The sequence below is a fragment of the Xyrauchen texanus genome, chromosome 37 (genome assembly GCF_025860055.1).
Source record: "Xyrauchen texanus isolate HMW12.3.18 chromosome 37, RBS_HiC_50CHRs, whole genome shotgun sequence".
Classification (NCBI taxonomy): domain Eukaryota; kingdom Metazoa; phylum Chordata; class Actinopteri; order Cypriniformes; family Catostomidae; genus Xyrauchen; species Xyrauchen texanus.
Window position 1 is genome coordinate 36,814,687 of NC_068312.1, and position 23,971 is coordinate 36,838,657.

Sequence of the window (23,971 nt, forward strand, 5' to 3'; positions counted from 1 at the left end):
CACTGATTGCTTCCTTTTTTCCACCGTGATTTGCGTTTTCTCCCTTAGCCGACAGCTCTTAGATAAATGATTTGAAAATGAGTCATTAATTAGCAGACCGAGTGTGACGGAGCAGGTAAACAGTTTGGGAAGAAAGTGGCTGGAAGTAAACATTCACCTCAGCAGAACGGGGAGAGAGAGAGAGAGAGAGAGAGAGAGAGAGAGAGAGAGAGAGAGAGAGAGAGAGAGATATGCTCACCTTGTTATACCTGCGGATGTTTTGAAGCACCTGTAAAAGTCACCTGAATTCAGTTTTGAGGGTGCTCTGGCTCCGATCGACCTGAATACTCATTGATTTGGAATTTACATGAATGTTGGTGCCTGATTTTTATTGATGTTCCTATTGTCAGTGTGATATTTTACTAAATGCTGTGCATGTACAGTGGCCCCAAACAGTATTTGGACACTTAATGGTGCGTTCACATACAACGCGAAGCGAGCATTTCGAGTGGCGTGATTACATACAAAGTCAATGCAAAGATGCGAATAGATGCGATACTCATTTGTAGGTGTGACATCTGAGTGTCTGAATACTTCATATTCTCCTTTTTAACACTATATTGTTTTAATTTAAACTTTTTTGTGCTTGTGCTATTTTTATTTAAAATAAATGCCACTTGCAACATTGTCACATTAAGTGTGACTTCAGTCTCCCAAATATTTTATCTTCATTTTGAACTCAGTATATCTCATTTCAAACCTTACAAACATCTTTATTTTTTGGCTTCAAAAGTGCTGTCTTTCTTAAAAACGAATGCCACTTGCTTTGATATTTTATTTCATCTATATAGGCGCAAGTGTCAGAATACTTTGTACACACACGCAGTGATGATCACCAACTCTAAAGTGGGAACAGAGTTTTTAAAAACTTTTCTGTTTTTTTCTGTTTCTGTTTGATGGCAGCGCGCTGATTTAGTCCAGAGGGAAGTGAACAGGCTTCGGGAACAGCTCGCTGATACTCACAGCACTTCTAAAGGGCCCGGACCATCAGTGGAGGGACACAAAGAGGTAAGAATGAGCCTCAAACTTTTAGATGAAAGATGTGCGACTCGCTTCACAGCAAATTGCCACCTTAGCCACCTAATCTGCAGTCCGCAACCTCATTAGGGGCTCTTTGAGGCAATATGATTATAGGAAGGCAGAGGAGGCGGATATTTTGAAGTTGAAAGAAGATTTTCATGTTGGCCTCTGCCACTCCCCCGTCCCCCTGCTCCTCCTTTCATTTCCTGTCTCAGGAGAGAGAGCGCAATGAGAGGGATGCGCGACTGGAGGCGTTGCTGTTCTCTAAGGACAGAGAGATCCTCAGACTGCTCGAGAACGTCCAGAGGCTGCAGTTCACTTTACAGGAAGTCCAGAACTCGTCGGCCAATCAGATCACGGAGCTGGAACGCCAGTTGGCCTATAAGTCAGAAGCTATAGAGGTGAAAGTATCTGTCAAATTGTTTTAAAGTTTTACCTTTGTAGTTTGTTTTATATTGTGTTTAATGTGTAAACTGCAACTTACAAATTGTATATTGTGTATATAGTGTGTTTTTTCGCTGGAACCGTTTGTATTTGTTGTATTGTGGGGAGAATTCATGTAAATAGGACAAGTATAATTCATTCGATCTATTGTTCTATCTATCGTTCGTTCCATTGTTTGTTCAATCATATGTTTTATCGTTTGTTCTACCACTCGTTTTATCGATCATAGTCTTGATTTGCTGATTTAGTTTAAAACGGCAATAAATGAATTCAGGAACAGTTCATTCTATCGTTCATTCTTTCGCTTGTTCTATCATTCGTTTGTTCCACCATTCGTTCTATTGTTTGTTCGCTTGTCCGTTCGTTCTATCAATCGTTCTGTTGTTCGTTCTATTGTTTGTTTGTTCTAGTGCTCTTTCTATCAATTCTTTGTTGGATTGTCCGTACGTTCTGTTTATCTGTCTCTCGTTCAGTTGTTCGCTTCGTTCTATCATTTGTTTTATCTATAGTTCGATCTATCTACATATCGTTCTTGCTACATATCCATCATTCATCCTATCGTTCGTTCGTTCCATTGTTTGTTTGATCACTTTTGATCCTATTGCTTGCTCTACCTCTCATTCTTTTGTTTGTTCTATCATTTGTTCAATTATTATATCTGTCTGTCTTATATCCATCCATCCACTGTTTGTTCTATTGTTTGTTTATTCGTTTGTCCGTTCATTCATCAGGCCATACGTTCTATTTATCTATCTATTGCTCATTCTATCGTTTGTTTATTCTATTGATCGTTTTAATGTTTGTTCTATTGTTTGTTCCATCATTCATTCTCTAGGTCTATCTATTGTTCTATCTACCTATCATTTGATCTATCGTTCGTTCGTTCTATTGTTTGTTTGTTTATCCGTTCATTGTATCAATAGTTCTGTTGTTCGTTTGTTCTACTTCTCTTTCTATCAATCCTTTGTTGGTTTGTCCGTTCGTTCATTTGTCTGTTCGTTCTGGTCATCTGTCGCTCGTTCAGTTGTTCTCTTCGTTCTATCATTTGTTTTATCTATAGTTCAATCTATCGTTCTTGCTACATATCTATCATTCATCCTATCGTTCGTTCGTTCCATTGTTTGTTTTATCACTTGTCCTATTGCTTGCTCTACCTCTCATTCTTTCATTCGTTCTATAATTTGTTCAAGTATTATATTTTCTGTCTTTATATCCATCCCTCCATCCATCCATCCATGTTCCTTCTATCATTTGTTTAATTCTTTGTTCAGTTATTATATATAACTGTCTGTATATCCATCCATCCATCCACTGTTCATTCTATAATTTCTTCATTTGTTTGTTCATTCGTTTGTCCGTTCATTCATCAGGCCATTCTTTCTATTTATCTATCGCTCATTGTATCGTTTGTTTATTCTACTGTTCATTTTAATATTTGTTCTATTGTTTGTTCCATCATTCATTCTCTAGGTCTATCTATTGTTATATCTACCTATCATTTTTCTATCGTTCATTCAATCTATTGTTTGTTAATTTATCCATTTGTTCTCACTCGTTTGTTCTACCGCTCTTTCTATCCTTTATTTTTTATTTGACCATTCGTTTGCATCTTCGTTCTGTTTATCTGTTGCTCGTTTCCATTGTTTGTTTTATTGTCCATTACATTTTTCTATCGTTCCTTAATTCTATTGTTCATTCCATTGTTCTATAATTTGTTTTATCGTTTGTTCTATTGCTTTTTCTGCCACTTGTTTTATCTTATGTTCTATTGTTCATTCTATTGTTTGTTCAATAGTTCAGTCTATTTGTTTTTACATCCATCCATCAATCGTTCTATCAAATGTTTGTTTGTTTGTTTGTTCGTTCGTTCATCTGTCTGTTAGTTTGTCCAGTTGTTTGTTCTATTTATGTATCGCTCCTTCTATTGTTTGTTTGTTGTAGTGTTCATTCTATTGTTTGTTATATCATTCCTCTATCGTTTGTTAATTCTTTTGTCTGTTCGTTTGTTCTACCGCATGTTCTATCATTTGTTATAAGGTTCATTCTATTGTTTGTTCAATAGTTAAATCTATTTGTTTTTACATCCATCCATCATTCGTTCTATCAAATGTTTGTTTGTTTGTTTGTTCGTTAATCTGTCTGTTAGTTTGTCCAGTTGTCTGTCTCTATGTATCTATTGTTCATTCTATTTCTGTCTGTCTGTGTGTTGTTGTAGTGAAGACAACATTTACAAGGATTCTTTCACTGTCAGCAAACCTGTCAATGCTTACAATTTATTTAACTGACAAATGGCATTTTTAAGCTAAATGAAAAAGCAAGCAGTTTTACAATTATGTTGTCATGGGCCTTGCCCTTGTTATAGACATGTTTAACATGCTAATGTTGTGCAGATGCATCAAACCACGACTCTATTTTTGGTGTTGTGCATTTGGTGTGTTATTTGTTTTTGCTACTCACAAAGCAAAACATTTCTGGTATCTGTCAATAACCCTGACATAACTAACTTCTTGTTTGGTGTCTTTACAGAGTCTTGAGGCCAAACTTCAGTCCCAGATGGACTATGAAGAGATTAAAACAGAACTTAGGTAAAATTCTGCACAATTCTGATTATGATAACTGGCCTTGTTTTTAGTAAGGAGTATCTTAACATGAATTATATGTGTCTCCTGCAGTATCCTGAAAGCCTTGAAGCTGGCATCAGCAAACGGAAGTTCCTCACAGGTAAGAAACCTAAACTAATAAGTGTTCATTCTGCAGAGTGCTTGAGGTTTATTTAACAGTTCTGCATTATATTGACACACTGTTACCCCCCTCAAATAAACTTCTCCACAAAATCAGATGTGTTTTATTTCACTTGTCTGCACTTGTCAATGAGGAAACTCCACAGCGATGCGAGTGAATGCCTCACTAGCGGCATCTATAATGTAGATTCATCTGATTTGAACTGCCTGTGTGTGTGTGTGTGTGTGTGTGTGTGTGTGTGTGTGTGTGTGTGTGTGTGTGTGTGTGTGTGTGTGTGTGTGTTTGAGCAGGATTCAGCAAAAAACGCAGAGGCCCTGCAGTTGGACAAAGATGCCTTTTTGCCCTCTCACAAATTTTTAGTGGACAAAGTCAGAGTGTTACACAACAGTGGTAAGGAAATATCTCTTTAGATGTACCAGTATTCATTCAAGTCAACATGAAATCAAAAGTCTTGATAAATGTTCTTATTTTTGTGAATTATTAATTTGTGCATGATATTCCAAAGACAAATAAAATGTTTGTGTGATCTTTCATTAAAATGTAATAACTTGCTTTTTGCTGATGTCACCAAGGCATCTTATTTTCTAGCCCCTCCCCTTAAACCACCTGCCATATATAGACCACTTTTCATGATCCAGTCAATTTCCAATGGATAAATTCAAGACACGCCCTATTTTCTGTCTCGATAATCCTGTTAAATTATAATTTAGAAAGGGGGCTTGGGTAAGGACACTGACAATGACATCTGGAGTCGTGTGTTCGAATTCAGGGCGTACTGAGTGACTCCAGCCAGGTCTCCTGAGCAACCAAATTGGCCCTGTTGCTAGGGAGGGTAGAGTCACATGGGGTAACCTCCTCGTGGTCGCTATAATGTGGTTCGCTCTTGATGGGGCGCGTGATGAGTTGTGCGTGGATGCCGTGTGTGAAGCCTCCACGCGTGCTTTGTCTCCATGGCAACACGCTCAACAAGCCACGTGATAAGATGCGCGGACTGACGGTCTCAGACGCGGAGGCAACTGAGATTCGTCCTCCGCCACCCGGATTGAGGCGAGTCACTACGCCACCAGGAGGACTTGGAGCACATTGGGAATTGGGCATTCCAAATTTGGGAGAAAAATGTGAAGAAAAAAAAATGAAATTATAACTAAAATATAACTAAAATACATTTTATATTTTGGGTATGTATTTATAATGAAACATAAGAAATTGTGTTTGCTATATGAGCAAAATATGCTTATTTAACCGATGCTTATTTACTTGGTACAGGAAAAAAAAATTCCAATGTTTAAAATCTGTATAATTTGAAATGTTACATTTTAAACTCTGGCTATTTATGCCTTCCCTTCAAGGGATTGTTCACCCAAAAATGAAAGTTCTATCATCATTTACTCACCCTTATGCTGTTCCAAACCTGTATGACTTCCTTTCTTTAGTGGAACACATGTTCATGAGGTAGAATGTTAGCTTCAGTCACCATTCATTTTAATGTTATCTTCTTTCCATATAATGAATGTGAATGGTGACTGAGACTGACATTCGGCATAGAATCTCCTTTTGTGTTCCATAGAAGAAAGAAAGTCATACAGGTGTGGTACAACATGATGGTGAGTAAATTATGACAGAAGTTTTATTTTTGGGCGAACTATCCCTTTAAATACAAATTTACATTCATGCATCATTATCATTTATCTGTGTCTGTTAAGATGAGGGTCGCACAGAGGACTCCAGTAAGGGCATGGGTCGCCCCGCAGTGTCGTATTCCTCCCCTCCAGGAACGTTGCCCATAGATGGCTGCACTTCCTCCAGTCCAGACCCGACCAACACCGACACACCTTCCTCTGCCCTCGAACTGCCACGCCCCTTCTCAGTGTCACCCTGCTCGGGCGAGAAACTTCCAGCAGATCAACTCCTGCAGAAGCAACTCCTGTCGCCCCTCTTTAAGAAAGACGGCGCCTCCATCATGGCGTTCCCCACCGCCCTCTATGCCGCCAAAGCTGCTCTCATGTCAGCCAATCAGAACTCTTCTTTGCCTGTCGCCATGGAGACAGGCATGCCAAGTGACCAATCAGAGAATGGTAGCTCAGGCGGAGCAGACGACGACCAGCCGGACACAGCAGAAATCGCCTTTCAGATCAAAGAGCAGCTGCTGAAACACAACATCGGTCAGCGAGTGTTCGGTCACTATGTGCTGGGCCTCTCACAGGGGTCGGTCAGCGAGATCCTCGCCCGACCCAAGCCCTGGAGGAAGCTCACGGTCAAGGGCAAAGAGCCTTTCATCAAAATGAAACAGTTCCTGTCAGATGAACAGAACATTCTGGCTTTACGCACCATACAGGTTCGCCAGCGAGGTGAGTGGACTGAACCAAACCAGAAAAAGTATAAAGGCCAAAGTATGCTTTGGTTTTCCGATGTCTTGTGCACCGTGCATGCGACACATTTCGTTATCAGTACAGTACGTGCAGACTGTCCACATGCAGCCCAGTTTTTCTAGACATGCGGACAATCTGCATCTTTGTACGTCATCTGTTGCTCAAAAGAGTCATATGCATCGAACACATTCATATGGGCTCGCGGTCAAGAGAATATACTTTTGCTAGAGCACCCCATCACGCATGAAACAGAATGGCTCGCAGAAAAACAAAGTATTCCCTAACCTTAACGGGGGTGCTCACACTACACCTCATGCTTCATTCACGCCCATTCAAATGCATCCTAAGACCGGAAACGCAAGCTTGTGCAAAGAAATGTAGTACTACGCTGCATATCAGAACTCTGAACTGCGGATCCTTATGACAAGAGGAACGAATGACCGATAGAAGATCGAAACGTCACACACTGACCTCTTGGCTCAATACAAAGAAAGCAGATTTAAAAGCTGCATGCTTTATTGTTGCTGAAAAGTGAGTAGTCAATCTATTTTTACAGTTATCTAATATTTTTATTTGTGATGATCTAGGGGGATCCTGGGGAGGGCTTTGACCCCCCTCCCCAAAATGTTCCCTATGCCACCCTAATTGCAGGTGAAACACTTGGCGTCATAGCGTCAACCATAACGCAAGTGTGCTGGATAATCATTCGCGCAACACCATCAAAAACACCGGCGCTCGTGGAAGACACACTTGCGGAAGAACCCCCCCTCAACACCCCTCAGTCGTTGGTTATTGCCCCCCTAATGTTTTGCCCTCATTTCTAGATCCGGGCCTGGCAGAAGCCCTCCCATGTGACATCATATCCTGGTCCATTGTGTTGTCTGGAAAATAATTGCTTGCTCAATGTCTAGTGTGAACGCCCCTTAAGGAGACTATTAAAGGGTACATCTCACAAAACATATTTCACCCCAAAATCAAAAGAAGAATCTTGTATTTTAATATGATTATTTCTTGTTTCAATATTAATTTTGTTATATGGTGGTTTTAAATTTTTTGGTTCTAATTTGTTTTGAAATATTTGCTCATATATTAATAGGGTTTTGTCATATCAACCAAATTTCAGAAATCTTTTTCTGAATGTAAAAAGTAAACATAAATGATGATGATGATGATGAAAGTCTAAATATGAAATGGCATGGATCCTGCAGTGGTTCTCAAAGTGTGGTGCGCTCCCTGTGGAGGGCGGAGGCATTGCAAGGGGCGCGGAAGACTGACCCATCCTCATATCTCGCTCACTTTCACACGTGAAAATACACATAAGAACCGATGTGCAAAATTGCTTTTCTCCTGCCTTGTTTAAACTTTCATCTGGCGTGCAGCTCTTGACAGCCCACATCGTTGATGTCAGGTGCGCTCTTCCTCAAACAACACTATCATATGGCTTCAGAAGAATTGAAATCTTAGGCACGAGTGTTATGCACGACTTTAATGGTGCTTTTATGTGTGCTTTCGGAGCTTGGACAGCCACAAACACGATTATGGAGCCATATTTCTGCCAAAAGTAAACAAAGAAATAGAACGTTTTGCAAACAAACGCAATCTGCTTCGCAAAGGAAAACTCGGCTATCAAACAAACAGAAAGCGATTTGCAAATATAAAGGGACATTTAAGAGAAAATTAAGAGTGGTAGAACCGATCGGCGCGGGGCACCTCTGAAGGGCGGGGCCTGGTCGCACCGCCCTAATGACGGCCCTGATGGGAGCTTCTAATACAAAGGTGCTGAAATACAGACGAAACTTTCGGCAATACGTCCAGCAGTATGAATCATCAACACGAAAATAATGCAAAAATGCATGTCATCTTGTCTAAACACGTATTCAAGTTATTGAACATTTATTTAATAAGGGATTTATACAAGTGGCCTGAGATAAATGCATCTAGTGTGACACAGTTTTATCATTATTGTGTCTTGTCTTTTTATCAAACCGCAGAATGAAGACTTTGACATTACACACATTACAGCTTCATGTTTTGTTACAGCACAATGTTCTGTAAAGCTGCTTTGAAACGATGTGTTGTGAAAAGAGCTTTACAAATAAAACTTGACTCTGCAGTTACCACAGATGCACACAGATACAGTGACGGGCCTCAGCATCGTATTGAAGTACAAATCTCCATATTAAGACACTTGATTAATTAATTGATCTTCTGGTTTCAGGTCTAAGCGCTGTGTATCCTAAAATAACACCTTCAATGTGAGACGATCTTTAAAGCAAAAATAGCAATGTTATCGGGAAACAACTTTAGGAATAAAGCTATTAAGATTCCTTTACAGTTAAATGTGCAGATTAATTATAAATCAGTTAAATTAACTGTGCTATGATGACTAAAAACATTGTTCCTTAAGGTCGTTTTATCTCGTTATTAGTCGAAAATTTCTCATTTTTACCTGATCAGGAAACATATAAAAATATAGGGATAAAATACATTTTTTTACTAGAAAATATTGTTATTCATTACATATTTAAATTTTATTTGTAATAGAATATAAGGTGTTTTTACCATGTAATATGTAGTAATGGCATAACTTAGTGAAAGTATGTGCCATCTGATTTAAAAGGGGAAGTTGCTCAGCACATTTGGGAGAAAATCAGGACTCTGGTTGAAAAGTCACATGACTCACAAGTGTGAAAACTTTCTATTTGTTTACTTTTGGCAGAAATATGGCTCCATAGACAATCACTCAACGTTCATTGTTTCCTGATCATTTCATTGCGGCACGTGTTTTCATTGGATCTGTTGCTATGATAATTAGATTTAGTTTAGTTTGTAGGTAGTTACTGTAAAATAGATTGTAAATGTTTCATTTACGTTTATGCATTTGGCAGACGCTTTTATCCAAAGCAACTTACAGTGCACTTATTACAGGGACAATCCCCCCCGGAGCAACCTGGAGTTAAGTGCCTTGCTCAAGGACACAATGGTGGTGGCCGTGGGGTTCGAACCAGCGACCTTCTGATTAACAGCCCTGTGTTTTAGCCACTACGCCACCACCACTCCTGTTTCAAATTCTATAATACACTGTGCATCAAAAACTGAAACTGAAATAAATTTGAGGTTATTTTTTATTTGTTTTAGTTCATTTTTGAGATATGGAAAAGTATTTTATTTTATTTTTCATGTCAATATTTATAGATTTTTTTTTTTTCATTTACCTAAAATGTTTTCATTTAGTTTCTGTTAGCGATAATAATACTGGAGATAGTTAGGGATATTACTCAAATCAGCACACCTTGATGCATTATATGCCAAATGGTGTCTTTACTTAAGTTGGGGTTCCTATAACTCCAGAAGAATTAAGGATTTCTATATATATGCTTTTATAGTCTGGTTCAGAGCTAACTTTCCTTTCTATATCTTTATTTGTAAGGCCCTATATGGTTAAATCCCAGAGATATAGGGCTCTCAATGTAGCTTCATTCACAAATTGTCCCATTTTCAATGGCCGAAAACTAAAAGTTGGTTCGTTTTCAATAAATACTGATCCATGGCATTTAATATTTTGGCTTTCATTGTCATTTATGTATTTATTTCACCAGTAAAAAAAAAAAAATATATATATATATATATATATATATATATATATATACAAAACTAAATTTTGTTGACATGGAATGACCCTATAATATTTGTTTCTGCTGTATAGCCCATTGGCTTTGCTTTTGTTGATTTTATATTTAAACAATTTTCTTTTTCTTTTCCCCCCTTTTTCTCCCAAATTTGTAATGCCCAATTCTCAATGCGCTCTAAGTCCTCGTGGTGGCGTAGTGACTCGCCTCAATCCAGGTGGCGGAAGACGAATCTCAGTTACCTCCGCATCTGAGACCGTCAATGCGCACATCTTATCACATGGCTTGTTGAGCACGTTACCATGGAGACCTAGCATGTGTGGAGGCTTCACGCTAACTCACCACACGCCCCACTGAGAGCGAGAACCACATTATAGCGACCATGAGGAGGTTACCCCATGAGACTCTACCCTCCCTAGCAACCGGGCCAATTTGGTTGCTTAGGTCAGGAGACCTGGCTGGAGTCACTCAGTTCGACCTGGATTCAAACTCACGACTCCAGGTGTGATAGTCAGCGTCTATCTGTTCTTGTTCTGTTCTTCTAACATAAGCACATTTCCCCTCTTAATTCTCATATAAGCTAAACGTGCTTATTTTATGCACTTCATTTAGACGAACAGTCTGAATGAGCCAGTGGACTTCCCAACACTTCTTACGAGAGAAAGAGAGGCGGTTTCGGTCTCGGCTCGCTCAGCAATGTGACCAAAAAGCATTGCAGCATAGCGTCGCTACTGCTTGTTGGATAAAATAGCTACGCTGCTAGCTTTTTACAATTAAAGTCAATATCATATCAAAATTGACTGTATTTACTTTCCTGATAAACATTACTGGGCTGATTGTGAACAACTCATTTGCGCATGTTTATTCAAAACGTGTGGTGCCTCTTAGAAATGACTTTCCTTTATGGATGACATCACCACGCCCTCTTATTATTCAACCTTTTCCCTCCAGCCAAACCACGTGTCACATACAGACCACGTTTAATTCCTGACGGATAAAATCAAGTCCCGCCCTACATTGCTTTTCCTGTTGAACGTCCTGTTTCACTCGGATTTGCATCACATAACAAAAGTCAAATGTGTTGCGAACACCATTTCAAGTTGACTTTGAATAATCCCAAAGGCCCAAAGAACTTCCTGAAGATTCATCTCTATAAACGGCTCAGAACCGTTTCAGATCCTCAAATGAGTCGATCGAGGTTTCCTGTTCAGACGTTTCTATCAGTCCCAGAACGCCGGTGTGTTTATGCGCTACTTCCTCACTCCCTCCCGATCCTGTATTTGTTGTGATACTCTGTTTTCTCTCTGAGCTTTGAAAGTAAAGCTTTCACGTGTTACTGCACTCTCACTTGATGCCAGTTCTCAAAGGCCACCATTGATCAAGCAATCAAACGCAAAGCTGTGGAGCGGCACTCTGATCAACGGCCCACTCACCTCACCTCTCTCTCTCTCTCTCTCTCTCTCTCTTTCTCTGGCAGGAAGCATCACTCCTCGCATCCGAACTCCTGAAACTGGGTCAGACGATGCCATCAAGAACATTCTAGAACAGGCCAAGAAGGAGATCCAGTCGCAGAGAGGTGTGGCACAAAGAAACATGCAGAATATTGGATGAAAAGCAAGATTTTAAACATGAAAAGGCATTTTATGAATCACACACTGCTTGAGCGCTGTGCTTTATACCAACACAATAACAAACAACATACTTAAATTGAATTTAATATGGTTATCTATGCATATGTGAGGTTTGCGTGATTGTACTTCAAATTCATCATACAAAAAAAAAAATTACATAAAAATACGTGTATGTATCGTGGAAGTCGTGGAACTTTTTTTATTATAATTTTTATTTATTTTGTATATTTTTGCAGATCACCACAAAATATACATTTTATTATGACATCTGAAATTTGACAGACATATATTTAACCCTTGTGCGACCTTCGGGACATTTTTGTCTTTTTAATTTGAGTTTTTTGATCATTTTCACTGCGTTAATGCCAGCGGGATACATTTTGCCATAGGTGTGTATTTTTGTTGGAATTTTGATATTTCAACCTCAGTTCCTATAAAACACCTATAGTACACAAAATAGTTACACTCAGGACATTCAGTACAAAAATGTCCCCATTGAAACCCATTAAAACTGCAATATTTGATCCCAGTGCCATTAAAGAATAAAATAATGAATTCTATGATATTATACTTTCATTCCGGAGCCCTGGCTTCAAAATAAAAAAAATTATATTTTCCACCAGATGGCGCCATTTTTCTCATGTTTAGCCTATGGAGCAAATACATGCTTTCCCCTATTTTCTGTTTACTGTATTATAGATCACTGCAGGCCAACTGAATAAATGATGCAGCTAAAATTGTGTGGGTGTGTTGATATGGATGTCAGAGAGTGTGTGTGTGTGTGGGCAGGTTTAAGTGGTTTACAAGGGCTTTGTTTAGGTTACAATTACAATACAATTACAACTGGTAATTACAAGGGTATTATGCTATAAATGTGGTTTATGAGGACATTTCTAGACGTTTTTAATGGTCTTAACCACAAATCACTGTTCAGGAAATATGCAATATATGCATACCTAGTATGGGATAGTTTTCCCCTTTAAGTTCTTTAAATATTTAGGCCTTGTGGGTAATCTTTCAGACAGCTTTTTACAGAAAGAAGAGTCAATGTTTTTTCACTCAATGTTGATGGCTTCAAACAGTTCATGAGACCAAATACTCTCCATAGTGTTCAACTCTGGACTCTGACCAAGCCAAAACATGAGCCTGATGGACTTGTTCTCAAGCCACTTCTTGGTGGTCTTTGCAGTTTGGGCAGGAGCAAAATAATATGTGATAGTTCCTCTTTAGAAATCAACTTTTCAATTGTGGGAAGCAAGCCTTTCTGCAATATTCTCCTGTACTCTAAAGCCTTAGTTGACTTTTCACAGTGAAGCGGCTCACCTGGACCAGCAGCTGTAAAGGCTCTCAACACCATGACACCTCTTCCTCCACACTTCACTGTGGTAGAGATGCATTCACTATTGTATTTCTCACTAGATCTTTGAAGACACCTCTCTGGAGCATCACCATGCAACTCAAATCATGAGTCAATACTCCACACATCTCTGTATCAAACTTTCCATATTCTGCCAGAAACTTCATTCTGTCTTTGATGTTTTTCTGAGACCGCGATGGCTTTTTAACACTTCTTCTAGACACAAAACCTGCATTAGATACAATTCTGGTTATTGTTCTTCTGGAAAGAGTTTTCTGAGGTCTTGAATTCTGCTGACAGCTTTTATTGCCTTTTTTCCAGTCTTTGAGAACTGTAAATTTCATCTGAATAATTCGTTGATAACTGGACTAACCAGCGGACCATTCATCGTATCTGAAATGATGCTCTGGCCATCGTGAAATAACGTCAAAACGTTAGATTTGAATGCTGGTAACCAGTTAATAGTGTTATTATGTTTTGATCATTTTTCATAAAACCAAAGGGTTTATCAAAGTACCCGTTGATTCTGAGGGAAACTGATGCATCACGCATTTCTTTGCCGAATTGCACGTAGTGGATGTGGCATTCTGTAACATGCTGAGGACTTTTTTGACAACTATTACTAAATAAAAATGGACGGTTAATCCAGATGTTATTTACCCACTTATAAAATGTATTGTTGAGGACACCTTTTTCTAACAAGCTTCCTCGTTTCCTCCATTGCTGGAATTCATCTGGTATATCACCCACACTTTGCACAGACCACTTTATTTTTACTATATTTATTTAATTTTAACCGGTTACCGTTGGGAAATTAGGCTGCAGAACGCCATAAAAAATCGATTTGGTTTCTAGTTCCAGGCGTTTAAAGCAATAGACATGTTCTTACATCAGTGTAACAGTTTTAAAAACGTATTCCTCAGATCTACACAGCATATTTGTAGAATTGTGATCTGATCTGTGTTTGTGTATTGTACAGGTGATTGTAAGTCATCTATGAGCTGTTCATCGGGCCGTAACAGCTCTGGAGGAAGCAGTAGTTCAGATGAAACCATAAAGAGCATTCTGGAACAGGCCCGTCGAGAGATGCAGGTGCAGCAGCAGGCCCTTCTGGAGATGGAGGCATGCGGCCGGGTGTCCACCAGCGAGCGTTTCGGCCTGCAAGATCCCGCCAAGGGTCAGCCTCCCCCAACACCGCCCTTTATCAAACAGGAAGACGGCATGCCCGTGCCAGCGTGTGTGTCCAGTCCAACAAGCAGCACTCAGACCCCTCTGAGTGTCCTCTCGCCCGCCGCATTCGTCCAGAACATCATCCGTAAAGTGAAGTCAGAGATCGGCGAGGCGGGGACGTATTTCGATCAGCACTGGTCTGCAGACCGTGGCGCGGTCATGATGGGAGCATGCGTCACTTCTCGCCCTTTCACCTCTGTCTCTCCCTCGCTCTCCTCTTCTTCTTCTACGGGTCACGCGTCGATGCCCCGACCCTGGCCGCGGATGGAGAACGGAGACTGCCCTGCCAACGGCGAGGAAGCGTCGGCCCCGGAGGACGAACCCGTTTTGGCACTACCGGTGGAGATTAAGGTGGAACCGGATGCCTCCGTGAGCGGAGAGGCTCCGTGTGGAGGCGGGCGAGTGTCCTATTACCCCACCTACATCCCTCGAACACTAAAACCCACGGTACCCCCGCTGACCCCAGAGCAGTACGAGATGTACATGTACCGCGAGGTGGACACCCTCGAGTTGACACGGCAGGTGAAGGAGAAACTGGCCAAGAATGGGATCTGTCAGAGGATCTTCGGAGAGAAGGTGGGATATGTGGGATTAATAACGGCACAGCTGGAGAGAATTGCATGTGAACAGTCAACATCAAAGGAAACACAGATCAGATCTTGTTGCGTGCGTGTGTGTGTGTGTGTGTGTCTAAACAGCAGAGATTGGAATTTTTCACAGTTCAAACTTTCAAATCGTTCCTTAACGGTTCCATTTACAATTTATTTAGTACTTATTTGAGGAAGAATTACTAGGAAACAAAAAATGCAATTCTAACTAATGTTACCAACTAACAACATTACATAATATAGTAATAGTTGTTATTTAATTTAGAGTTAGACATGATGAAAGTCATAACTCATTCACTCAGAGCCATTCGTTCGGGAAACACATTACACTCGTCACACTCAAAGACTCGCGCCGTCATTCGTTAGGGAGTCGGATTACACTGGAAGCGCTTTAGATTCTAAAGAACTGTCTTATATGAGTCATTTGTATGGGCATCGGACTAGTCATGCTATGAGTTTCACGCTGTAGATTCAAAAGAACCGGCTCATTAGAGTTATTCGTTCAGGAATCAGACTACACTAGTCCTGCTGTGAGTTTCATGTTGTATATTCAAAAGAACTGGTTCATTAGAGTCATTGATGTGGGAATCGGTCTACACTAGTCATGCTGTGAGTTTCATGCTGTAGATTCAAAAGAACTGGTTCATTAGAGTCATTCGTTCAGGAATCAGACTACATTAGTCCTGCTGTGAGTTTCATGTTGTATATTCAAAAGAACTGGTTCATTAGAGTCATTGATGTGGGAATCGGTCTACACTAGTCATGCTGTGAGTTTCATGCTGTAGATTCAAAAGAACTGGTTCATTAGAGTCATTCGTTCAGGAATCAGACTACACTAGTCATGCTGTGAGTTTCATGCTGTAGATTCAAAAGAACTGGTTCATTAGAGTCATTCGTTCCGGAATCGGACTACACTAGTCATGCTGTGAGTTTCATGCTGTAGATTCAAAAGAACTGGTTCATTAGAGTCATTCGTTCAGGAATCGGACTACACTAGTCATGCTGTGAGTTTCATGCTGTAGATTCAAAAGAACTGGTTCATTAGAGTCATTCGTTCCGGAATCGGACTACACTAGTCATGCTGTGAGTTTCATGCTGTATATTCAAAAGAACTGGTTCATTAGAGTCATTCGTTCAGGAATCGGACTACACTAGTACTACTGTGAGTTTCATGCTGTAGATTCAAAAGAACTGGTTCATTAGAGTCATTCGTTCAGGAATCGGACTACACTAGTCCTACTGTGAGTTTCATGCTGTAGATTCAAAAGAACCGGTTCATTAGAGTCATTCGTTCAGGAATCGGACTACACTAGTACTACTGTGAGTTTCATGCTGTATATTCAAAAGAACCGGTTCATTAGAGTCATTCGTTCAGGAATCGGACTACACTAGTACTACTGTGAGTTTCATGCTGTAGATTCAAAAGAACCGGTTCATTAGAGTCATTCGTTCAGGAATCGGACTACACTAGTCATGCTGTGAGTTTCATGCTGTATATTCAAAAGAACTGGTTCATTAGAGTCATTCGTTCAGGAATCGGACTACACTAGTCATGCTGTGAGTTTCATGCTGTATATTCAAAAGAACTGGTTCATTAGAGTCATTCGTTCAGGAATCGGACTACACTAGTCCTACTGTGAGTTTCATGCTGTAGATTCAAAAGAACCGGTTCATTAGAGCCATTGATTCAGGAATCAGACTACACTAGTCATGCTGCATGTAAGTAAATAACCTTTATTTAACCAGTATAAAAACTTACTGAGATCAAATGTATTTTACAAGAGTGACCTGGCCAAAATGTTAGAGAAAATTAAGTTCTGAGAAAAGCTGAAGCTTTATTTGAGCGCAGATGCCACTTGCTTTGATAAATAGTTGTCTGATGCTGTGACAATTCTGACATTTTAAAGTGTGTGACCCAAGTGGCCACACACATTTTGGGCCACTTTATTTAAATTATAGAATGCAATTTCCTGAAATAAAGCACAGTCTGATGTTTTTACACGCAGAAGTTGCCCTTGGATAGTTTGTTGTTCTTTGCTGCCACCTTGTGGTAGCTGGAATGACTCACCTTGAAAATTTGATTTCAGAAGGGAAATCTGTATATTTAATTACTTGAAACTTATTTTTAGGTCAAGCAACCATTTTATGTCTAATTACCTTTATCTCTTTCTTACTTTCTCTTCTGTAGGTGTTGGGTTTGTCTCAGGGCAGTGTGAGTGACATGTTGTCCAGGCCGAAACCCTGGAGTAAACTCACTCAGAAGGGAAGAGAGCCGTTTATACGAATGCAGCTGTGGCTACTGGACCAACTCGGTCAGGGACTCATCCAGCTGCCCAGCCACAACCACAACCAGGGTTAGTCGTGATTACTCATCCAAAAAACATGTAACCATGCACAACCAAAAACAAACAAACAAACAAACACTCAAACCTACTCACAGCAAGTTTCTTATTGTTGTGATTCAGAGTAATTTTGCTGTAAGCTTCAACAATGATTTGGTTTGGCTAGATTCTGGACAGTATCTCTTAACCAAGTTGGGGCAGGTATATATATATATATATATATATATATATATATATATATATATATATATATATAGTTTTGAATTTGTAGTATAGTGTTTTTTACTATTTTATTTTAAAAATTTGTAGTCCTCTTTAGTTTATTTTCCATTAATTTTCACTGTATGACTGTTAGTTATATTTGGTATTTTTTTGGCGAGCAAAGCTAATATGCTAACTGGTCTAATTTAAATTTGTTTAACAGCATTACATTTCTCAGGGCGTTAGGGTGGACCAATAGTGGATTTTGCAGATATTGATAAATAAGGTGCTGGAAAATATGGATTAATCGGTCGTTAGTTTATTTAAACTGATTTGTAGAGTGTTAAAATAATTGGTAATCTTTCCTTACTATGACAGGTAGACATTGAGGCTATAAAAGTAAAAATAATGCAGTTAATTGTGCAACCAAAATCCCAATAATAACCAGAAACATTATGATAATGCGGGACTTTTAACTATAAACAAGGCCTAAATATACAGAGGACTCTTATTTTGAAATGACAGTGACTTGGCTTCGTTACAATGCTCGATATGGATATATTTACCAAATTAAGCTGTTTAAAGCCTGTATATTCATTAGATGAAGAGTTTTTTATGTGTATATTGCACCAGATGAGGTTTATTGATAAGAATAAAAAAATAAAAATAAGGGGGAAAAAATAACGATAACCGATAGTGCCAAAAATCAACTATCAACACAGGTTAAACTGATCGGCCTACCTCTTCTGTCTAGTGTTATTGCTATCTAGTGTCATTTTCATGCTTAATGAAGGCAGGTTGTAAACATTTTAAATTTAATAATAAACCATGTATCAATTTGTCTTTTAAGCACCAACTAGAGGCAATGTAGTAGAAGTAATATATATATATATATTTTTTTTTTTTTCACATAGCTCTAAAGGGACAGTTCACCCACAAATGAAAATTCTCTCATCATTTACTCACCCTCATGATATCCCAGGCCTGTATGACTTTCTTTCTTCACCAGAACACATTTGAAGAAAAATAGATAAATATCTCAGCTCAGAAGGTCCTTAAAATTCAAGACGTCATAAACGTCATCCATATGACTGCAGCGGTTAAATTAACGTCTTCTAAAGCGACATGATCGCTTTTGGTGTGGAACATATGTCCCTAACAGATGTAATAGTTTCCTACACACCCTTTAGTTCTTTGCCTCTAAATATCATCATTGGCGTTTGTTTCTCAGATAAGAGTCCTGTGACAACCCGCTCGTCACCCTCTCCTCCTCTGAGTCCTGAAGACAGTCCCAACATGAGCCTGGAGCCCGTCAGTCTGGCTCTGGAGAGCAGTAAAGAAAACCAGCAGCCACAGCATGTGGAACCTCACGGAGGGAAGACCAGCGCAGGCCTGATCATCCCGCAACAGCCCCACACACCACTGGGGATACAGGAACTGGTGGCCTTGTCACCCGAACTGGACACATACGCCATCACCAAGAGAGTGAAGGAAGTTCTGACAGACAATAACTTAGGTGAGATACTGTCATTTACAGTACAATATAAACAATATAACTTTATCAATACCCAATAGAGCTGTTCAGTTTGTAGTCCTAAAACCCAGAAGACAGTTGGCATTTTTGAGTCAGGGGTATTTACGCTCAATAATTTTTATTTTGAGCTATTTTTTTTTCTCCCCAATTTGGAATGCCCAATTCCCAATGTGCCCTAAGTCCTCGTGGTAGTGTAGTTACTCGCCTCAATCCGGGTGGCGGAGGATGAATCTCAGTTGCCTCCGCATCTGAGACCATCAATCCGAGCATCTTATCATGTGGCTTGTTGAGCACGTTACCGTGGAGACACAGCGCATATGGAGGCTTCACGCCATCCACCCTGCATCCCCGCACAACTCACCATACGCCCCACCGAGAGCGAGAACCACATTATAGCGACCACGAGGCGGTTACCCCATGTGACTCTACCCTCCCTAGCAACCAGGCCAATTTGGTTGCCTAGGAAACCAGGCTGGAGTCACTCAGCACGCCCTGGATTCAAACTCGCGACTCCAGGTGTGATAGTCAGCGTCTTTACTCTCTATTTTTAAGATTTATGCAGTTTCAATGTCATGATAAAATTCCATCAAATTTAATTATGTAATGTTTAACTAAATTGTATTAATAAAATGTTATTAGTTTATTTTGTTAAAGATTACTTTAACATTACTGGAATTTTGTTATGCAATTGAAATGCATAAATATATATATATTAATTGTTTTTGTAGAATTGCCGTTGAGTATGAGTAAAGTCTGCGTTTAACATTATTGGAGATACTTCAAAATAAATTACACACAGTTAAACCTCAAATTATACATTTTAAGCCGCTGTGTTTTTAAATATCATATTTTGCTAACAAAGTGCTAAATATGGACTACAACTACCACAAGCATGTGAGTGGACATGCCTGACAAAACAAACAACCGTTGTAGTCCTTATTTAGCCACTTGTTAGCAACATCAAAAAAACAGCTGCTTTAAAATTCACAATCAAGGTATAGATGTGTAATGTAAAACTTGAGTCTCTTAAAGTAATTTAAACCACCCATTTGACGTTTTTATTTATTTTATATTTCTTTTATTTTTTACCTTATTTTAGGTGAAAAACTATTTCATTCCTTAAACCTATTGTAAATGTTATCTCGTTTTGGCCATACAATATGGAGCAGCAAACCCAGACAAGTCGTTTTTATTTAATTTCTTTGGTTTCTATTTTTGCCGTTCGGTACTGGAACGTCCCACGAGAAAAAACAAATGTCATTGGTCCAAAATCATGCTCCTTATATGCTTCGGGGGAAAAAAATGACAAAAATATCCCTGAAATTCAAAATGTGGTGGCAAAAAAAAATAATTGTTTTTTATTTGTAATATCTTATATACAGTGATTATCTCAAATTGAATTTAATATTATTGAATTCTTAGGGTAAGAGGTAATAAACTCAATATTGATTAAAAATGATGTATTTAAAATAAATGGATAAGACACAGTTTGTTTTATATGATTAGAAAAATAATATCCCCTTTTAAGGTAAAAATAAATGCCCCTGAAAATCATATCCAGGGGGCAAATATTGCCCCTTCGTGTAAAGGTTGATTTCTGACTCTGCTAGTAGCTCTATGATTTTAATGATGTTATTGTAAATGGGTTCGTTTCCCAGGAAACATGCATACTGATGAAATGCATACATTGAATGCACTCTAAGTCTCTCTGGATACAAATGTCTGCAAAATGCATAAATGCAATATGAAATATACATACAGAGAGTTCATCAAATATCATATATATGTGTGCAGGTCAGCGTCTGTTTGGAGAGAGCATTCTGGGATTGACCCAGGGTTCAGTGTCTGACCTGTTGTCCAGACCGAAGCCCTGGCACAAACTCAGTCTGAAGGGCAGAGAGCCGTTCATCCGTATGCAGCTTTGGCTCAACGATACGCACAACGTGGACAAACTGAGAGACATCAAGAAAATGGAGAAGAAAGGTCAGAAAAATGTGCATAATATATATGATTATTTAGGTCTCATCTTATACCGCAAAGATGCAATAGAAACACATTTTGGCAACATAGCACAACAGTAGGGTTCTGACAGTAAAAATGCCACGCAAAAGGGGCAATATTTGCCCCCTGGATTTGATTTTAAGGGGCATTTTTTACCTTTATGAGTGAATTTGTTTTAATCATATAAAAATAATGTCAAATACTTCAATTTAATCCATTTATTTACATAAATTCTGCGATTGTTTTGTAATAATATGTATCTAGGCCAAGAATACAATATGATGAAATCTCAACACATTTTGAAACAAAAACTCATTTTGATTTTAAGGGGTATTTTTGTGACTTTAGTGGCTATTTTGCCCCGAGCCCCCAATAATTTATGACCCTGGTGATGATGATCTCAAGAGCTGATTGGTTGATGAATTTTGTAAAACACCTTTAAAAGAAAATTAATGGGAAAAATACTTCCGGAACCCAAGCTGCTAAAATAGTGTGCACTCTATTGATGGTAGTAACACACACCATTTTAACAAATGAAACTTTTGTTCTTTCATTCTATTCCAGCCTACCTGAAGAGGCGTTATGGTCTTTTGAGTCCCGGATCAGACAGTGATTCTCCTGGTGCTCATTCAGACTGCATCAGTCCAGGTCTGACCATGCTTGATCTCTGTCCGTTCAGTCAAGCAAAGAAACCCAGAGTGGTGCTGGCCACGGAGGAGAAGGAGGCACTGAGGAAGGCTTATTTTCAGGAGCCCTACCCTTCACAACACACCATAGAGATGCTGGCCGCACAGCTCAACCTCAAAACCAACACTGTCATCAACTGGTTTCACAACTACAGGTCACAATCTGCTATTAATTTAACTAACTTTTACCAGTAAATATCCTGTTAAAAAAGGGGAAATATGTTGCTAAATCTTAGACGGAGTTGTGTCGAAACTCATGCAAGTGTTCAAAGCCTTAAATGGAAGTTTGGTTCCACCTGGTGGGTATTTGAGGAATTGAAATAATTAAAGTGTAACAACATCAGGCACATGTTCACAATTACAAGCCTCCTACAATTCTTGAAAGATCATATGGGGTAATTTATGAGGACACTAAACAAGACTACCCTAAAATCATAGATATTTTATCACAGAAGAACATAAAGCTTAAGTTTTTATATTTTGTTTCTTGAAGTACTTGAAACTCTGAACTGTCAAAATGTTTTTCTGTATGCATGAAATACCAGGATGCATGAAATACCTGAATGCATGAAATACCGGAATGCATGAAATACCGGAATGCATGAAATACCAGGATACATGAAATACCAGGATACATGAAATACCAGGATGCATGAAATACCAGGATGCATGAAATACCTGAATGCAAGAAATACCTGAATGCAAGAAGTACATGAATGCATGAAATACCAGGACGCATTAAATACCAGAATGCATGAAATACCTGAATGCAAGAAATACATGCATGCATGAAATACCAGGATGCATGAAATACCAGGACGCATTAAATACCACAATGCATGAAATACATGAATGCATGAAATACCTGGAGGCATGAAATACCAGGACGCATTAAATACCAGAATGCAAGAAATACCTGAATGCAAGAAGTACATGCATGCATGAAATACCAGGATGCATGAAATACCTGAATGCAAGAAATACCTGAATGCAAGAAGTACATGAATGCATGAAATACCTGGAGGCATGAAATACCAGGACGCATTAAATACCAGAATGCATGAAATACCAGGATGCATGAAATACCAGGATGCATGAAATACCAGGACGCATTAAATACCAGGACGCATTAAATACCAGGACGCATTAAATACCAGGATGCATGAAATACCTGAATGCATGAAATACCTGAATGCAAGAAATACATGAATGCAAGAAATACATGAATGCATGAAATACCAGAATGCATGAAATACCAGGACGCATTAAATACCAGGATGCATGAAATACCAGGATGCATTAAATACCAGGATGCATGAAATACCTGAATGCATGAAATACCTGAATGCATGAAATACCAGGATGCATGAAATACCTGAATGCATGAAATACCTGAATGCATGAAATACCAGGATGCATGAAATACCAGGATACATGTAATACCAGGATGCATGAAATACCAGGATACATGTAATACCTGAATGCATGAAATACCTGGATGGCCTACCACATTTTCCAAAATGTTCACTATACTTCCAAAGCACACTAGAAGTTTTAACATCCTCTTCTTGACTTATCGTTTAAATAGACTGCCAAAAATTGGCAAGATTTTCACAAAACAATTGATTAAAATATACTGACATCACCTGATCCCACTAACTAACGCAAACATGCAATGTAGTGAGGTCATACGATAACAATGCAGCATTCTATGGTTTGAAACTTTTACACACTGCGTAAAGTTTCACATGCTGTAGATTACAATTTTTATTAAAAATTAAAAAAATACTTACATTTTTTAGATAATAACTGGATGCCACTCATTGATGTAAACATGCAACCTAGTGAGATCGTGTGACAAAAATAGCATTCTACTGTTTGGAATGTTAAACACTGCATACTGCGCATCACAGAACATAGAAGTGCCATTAGAAGAGATTAGGAGATTTGACGAACCCCGTAGCGAAGCATTTTAGGTCATTTAAACACCCAATTTCTTTAGTTTTTCGGCATTGAAGTGATTACACCTTCTGCCAGGAATGAATGAAGAGTTGGTGATAAATAAATTTGTATAATTTTCAAAGAAAAAATGTATTTTGTATTTTATTTTGACATGTTTTTAGATGTGTTGGTTTTGT

At 38.9% G+C, this 23,971-nt stretch overlaps 1 protein-coding gene across 1 annotated transcript in view; it reads left to right on the forward strand.

Moving 5' to 3' along the window:
• LOC127630598 (homeobox protein cut-like 2) overlaps positions 1 to 23,971 on the forward strand; it is a 131,499-nt gene that overhangs the window by 105,888 nt on the left and 1,640 nt on the right. Inside the window, exons 13-23 of the mRNA XM_052108213.1 lie at positions 943 to 1,047; positions 1,275 to 1,466; positions 4,030 to 4,088; positions 4,136 to 4,224; positions 5,949 to 6,593; positions 11,721 to 11,819; positions 14,211 to 15,037; positions 17,258 to 17,423; positions 18,844 to 19,128; positions 20,941 to 21,129; positions 21,712 to 21,988. Coding sequence (XP_051964173.1) covers positions 943 to 1,047; positions 1,275 to 1,466; positions 4,030 to 4,088; positions 4,136 to 4,224; positions 5,949 to 6,593; positions 11,721 to 11,819; positions 14,211 to 15,037; positions 17,258 to 17,423; positions 18,844 to 19,128; positions 20,941 to 21,129; positions 21,712 to 21,988 — 2,933 coding nt within the window. The remainder of the gene's footprint in view (positions 1 to 942; positions 1,048 to 1,274; positions 1,467 to 4,029; positions 4,089 to 4,135; positions 4,225 to 5,948; positions 6,594 to 11,720; positions 11,820 to 14,210; positions 15,038 to 17,257; positions 17,424 to 18,843; positions 19,129 to 20,940; positions 21,130 to 21,711; positions 21,989 to 23,971) is intronic.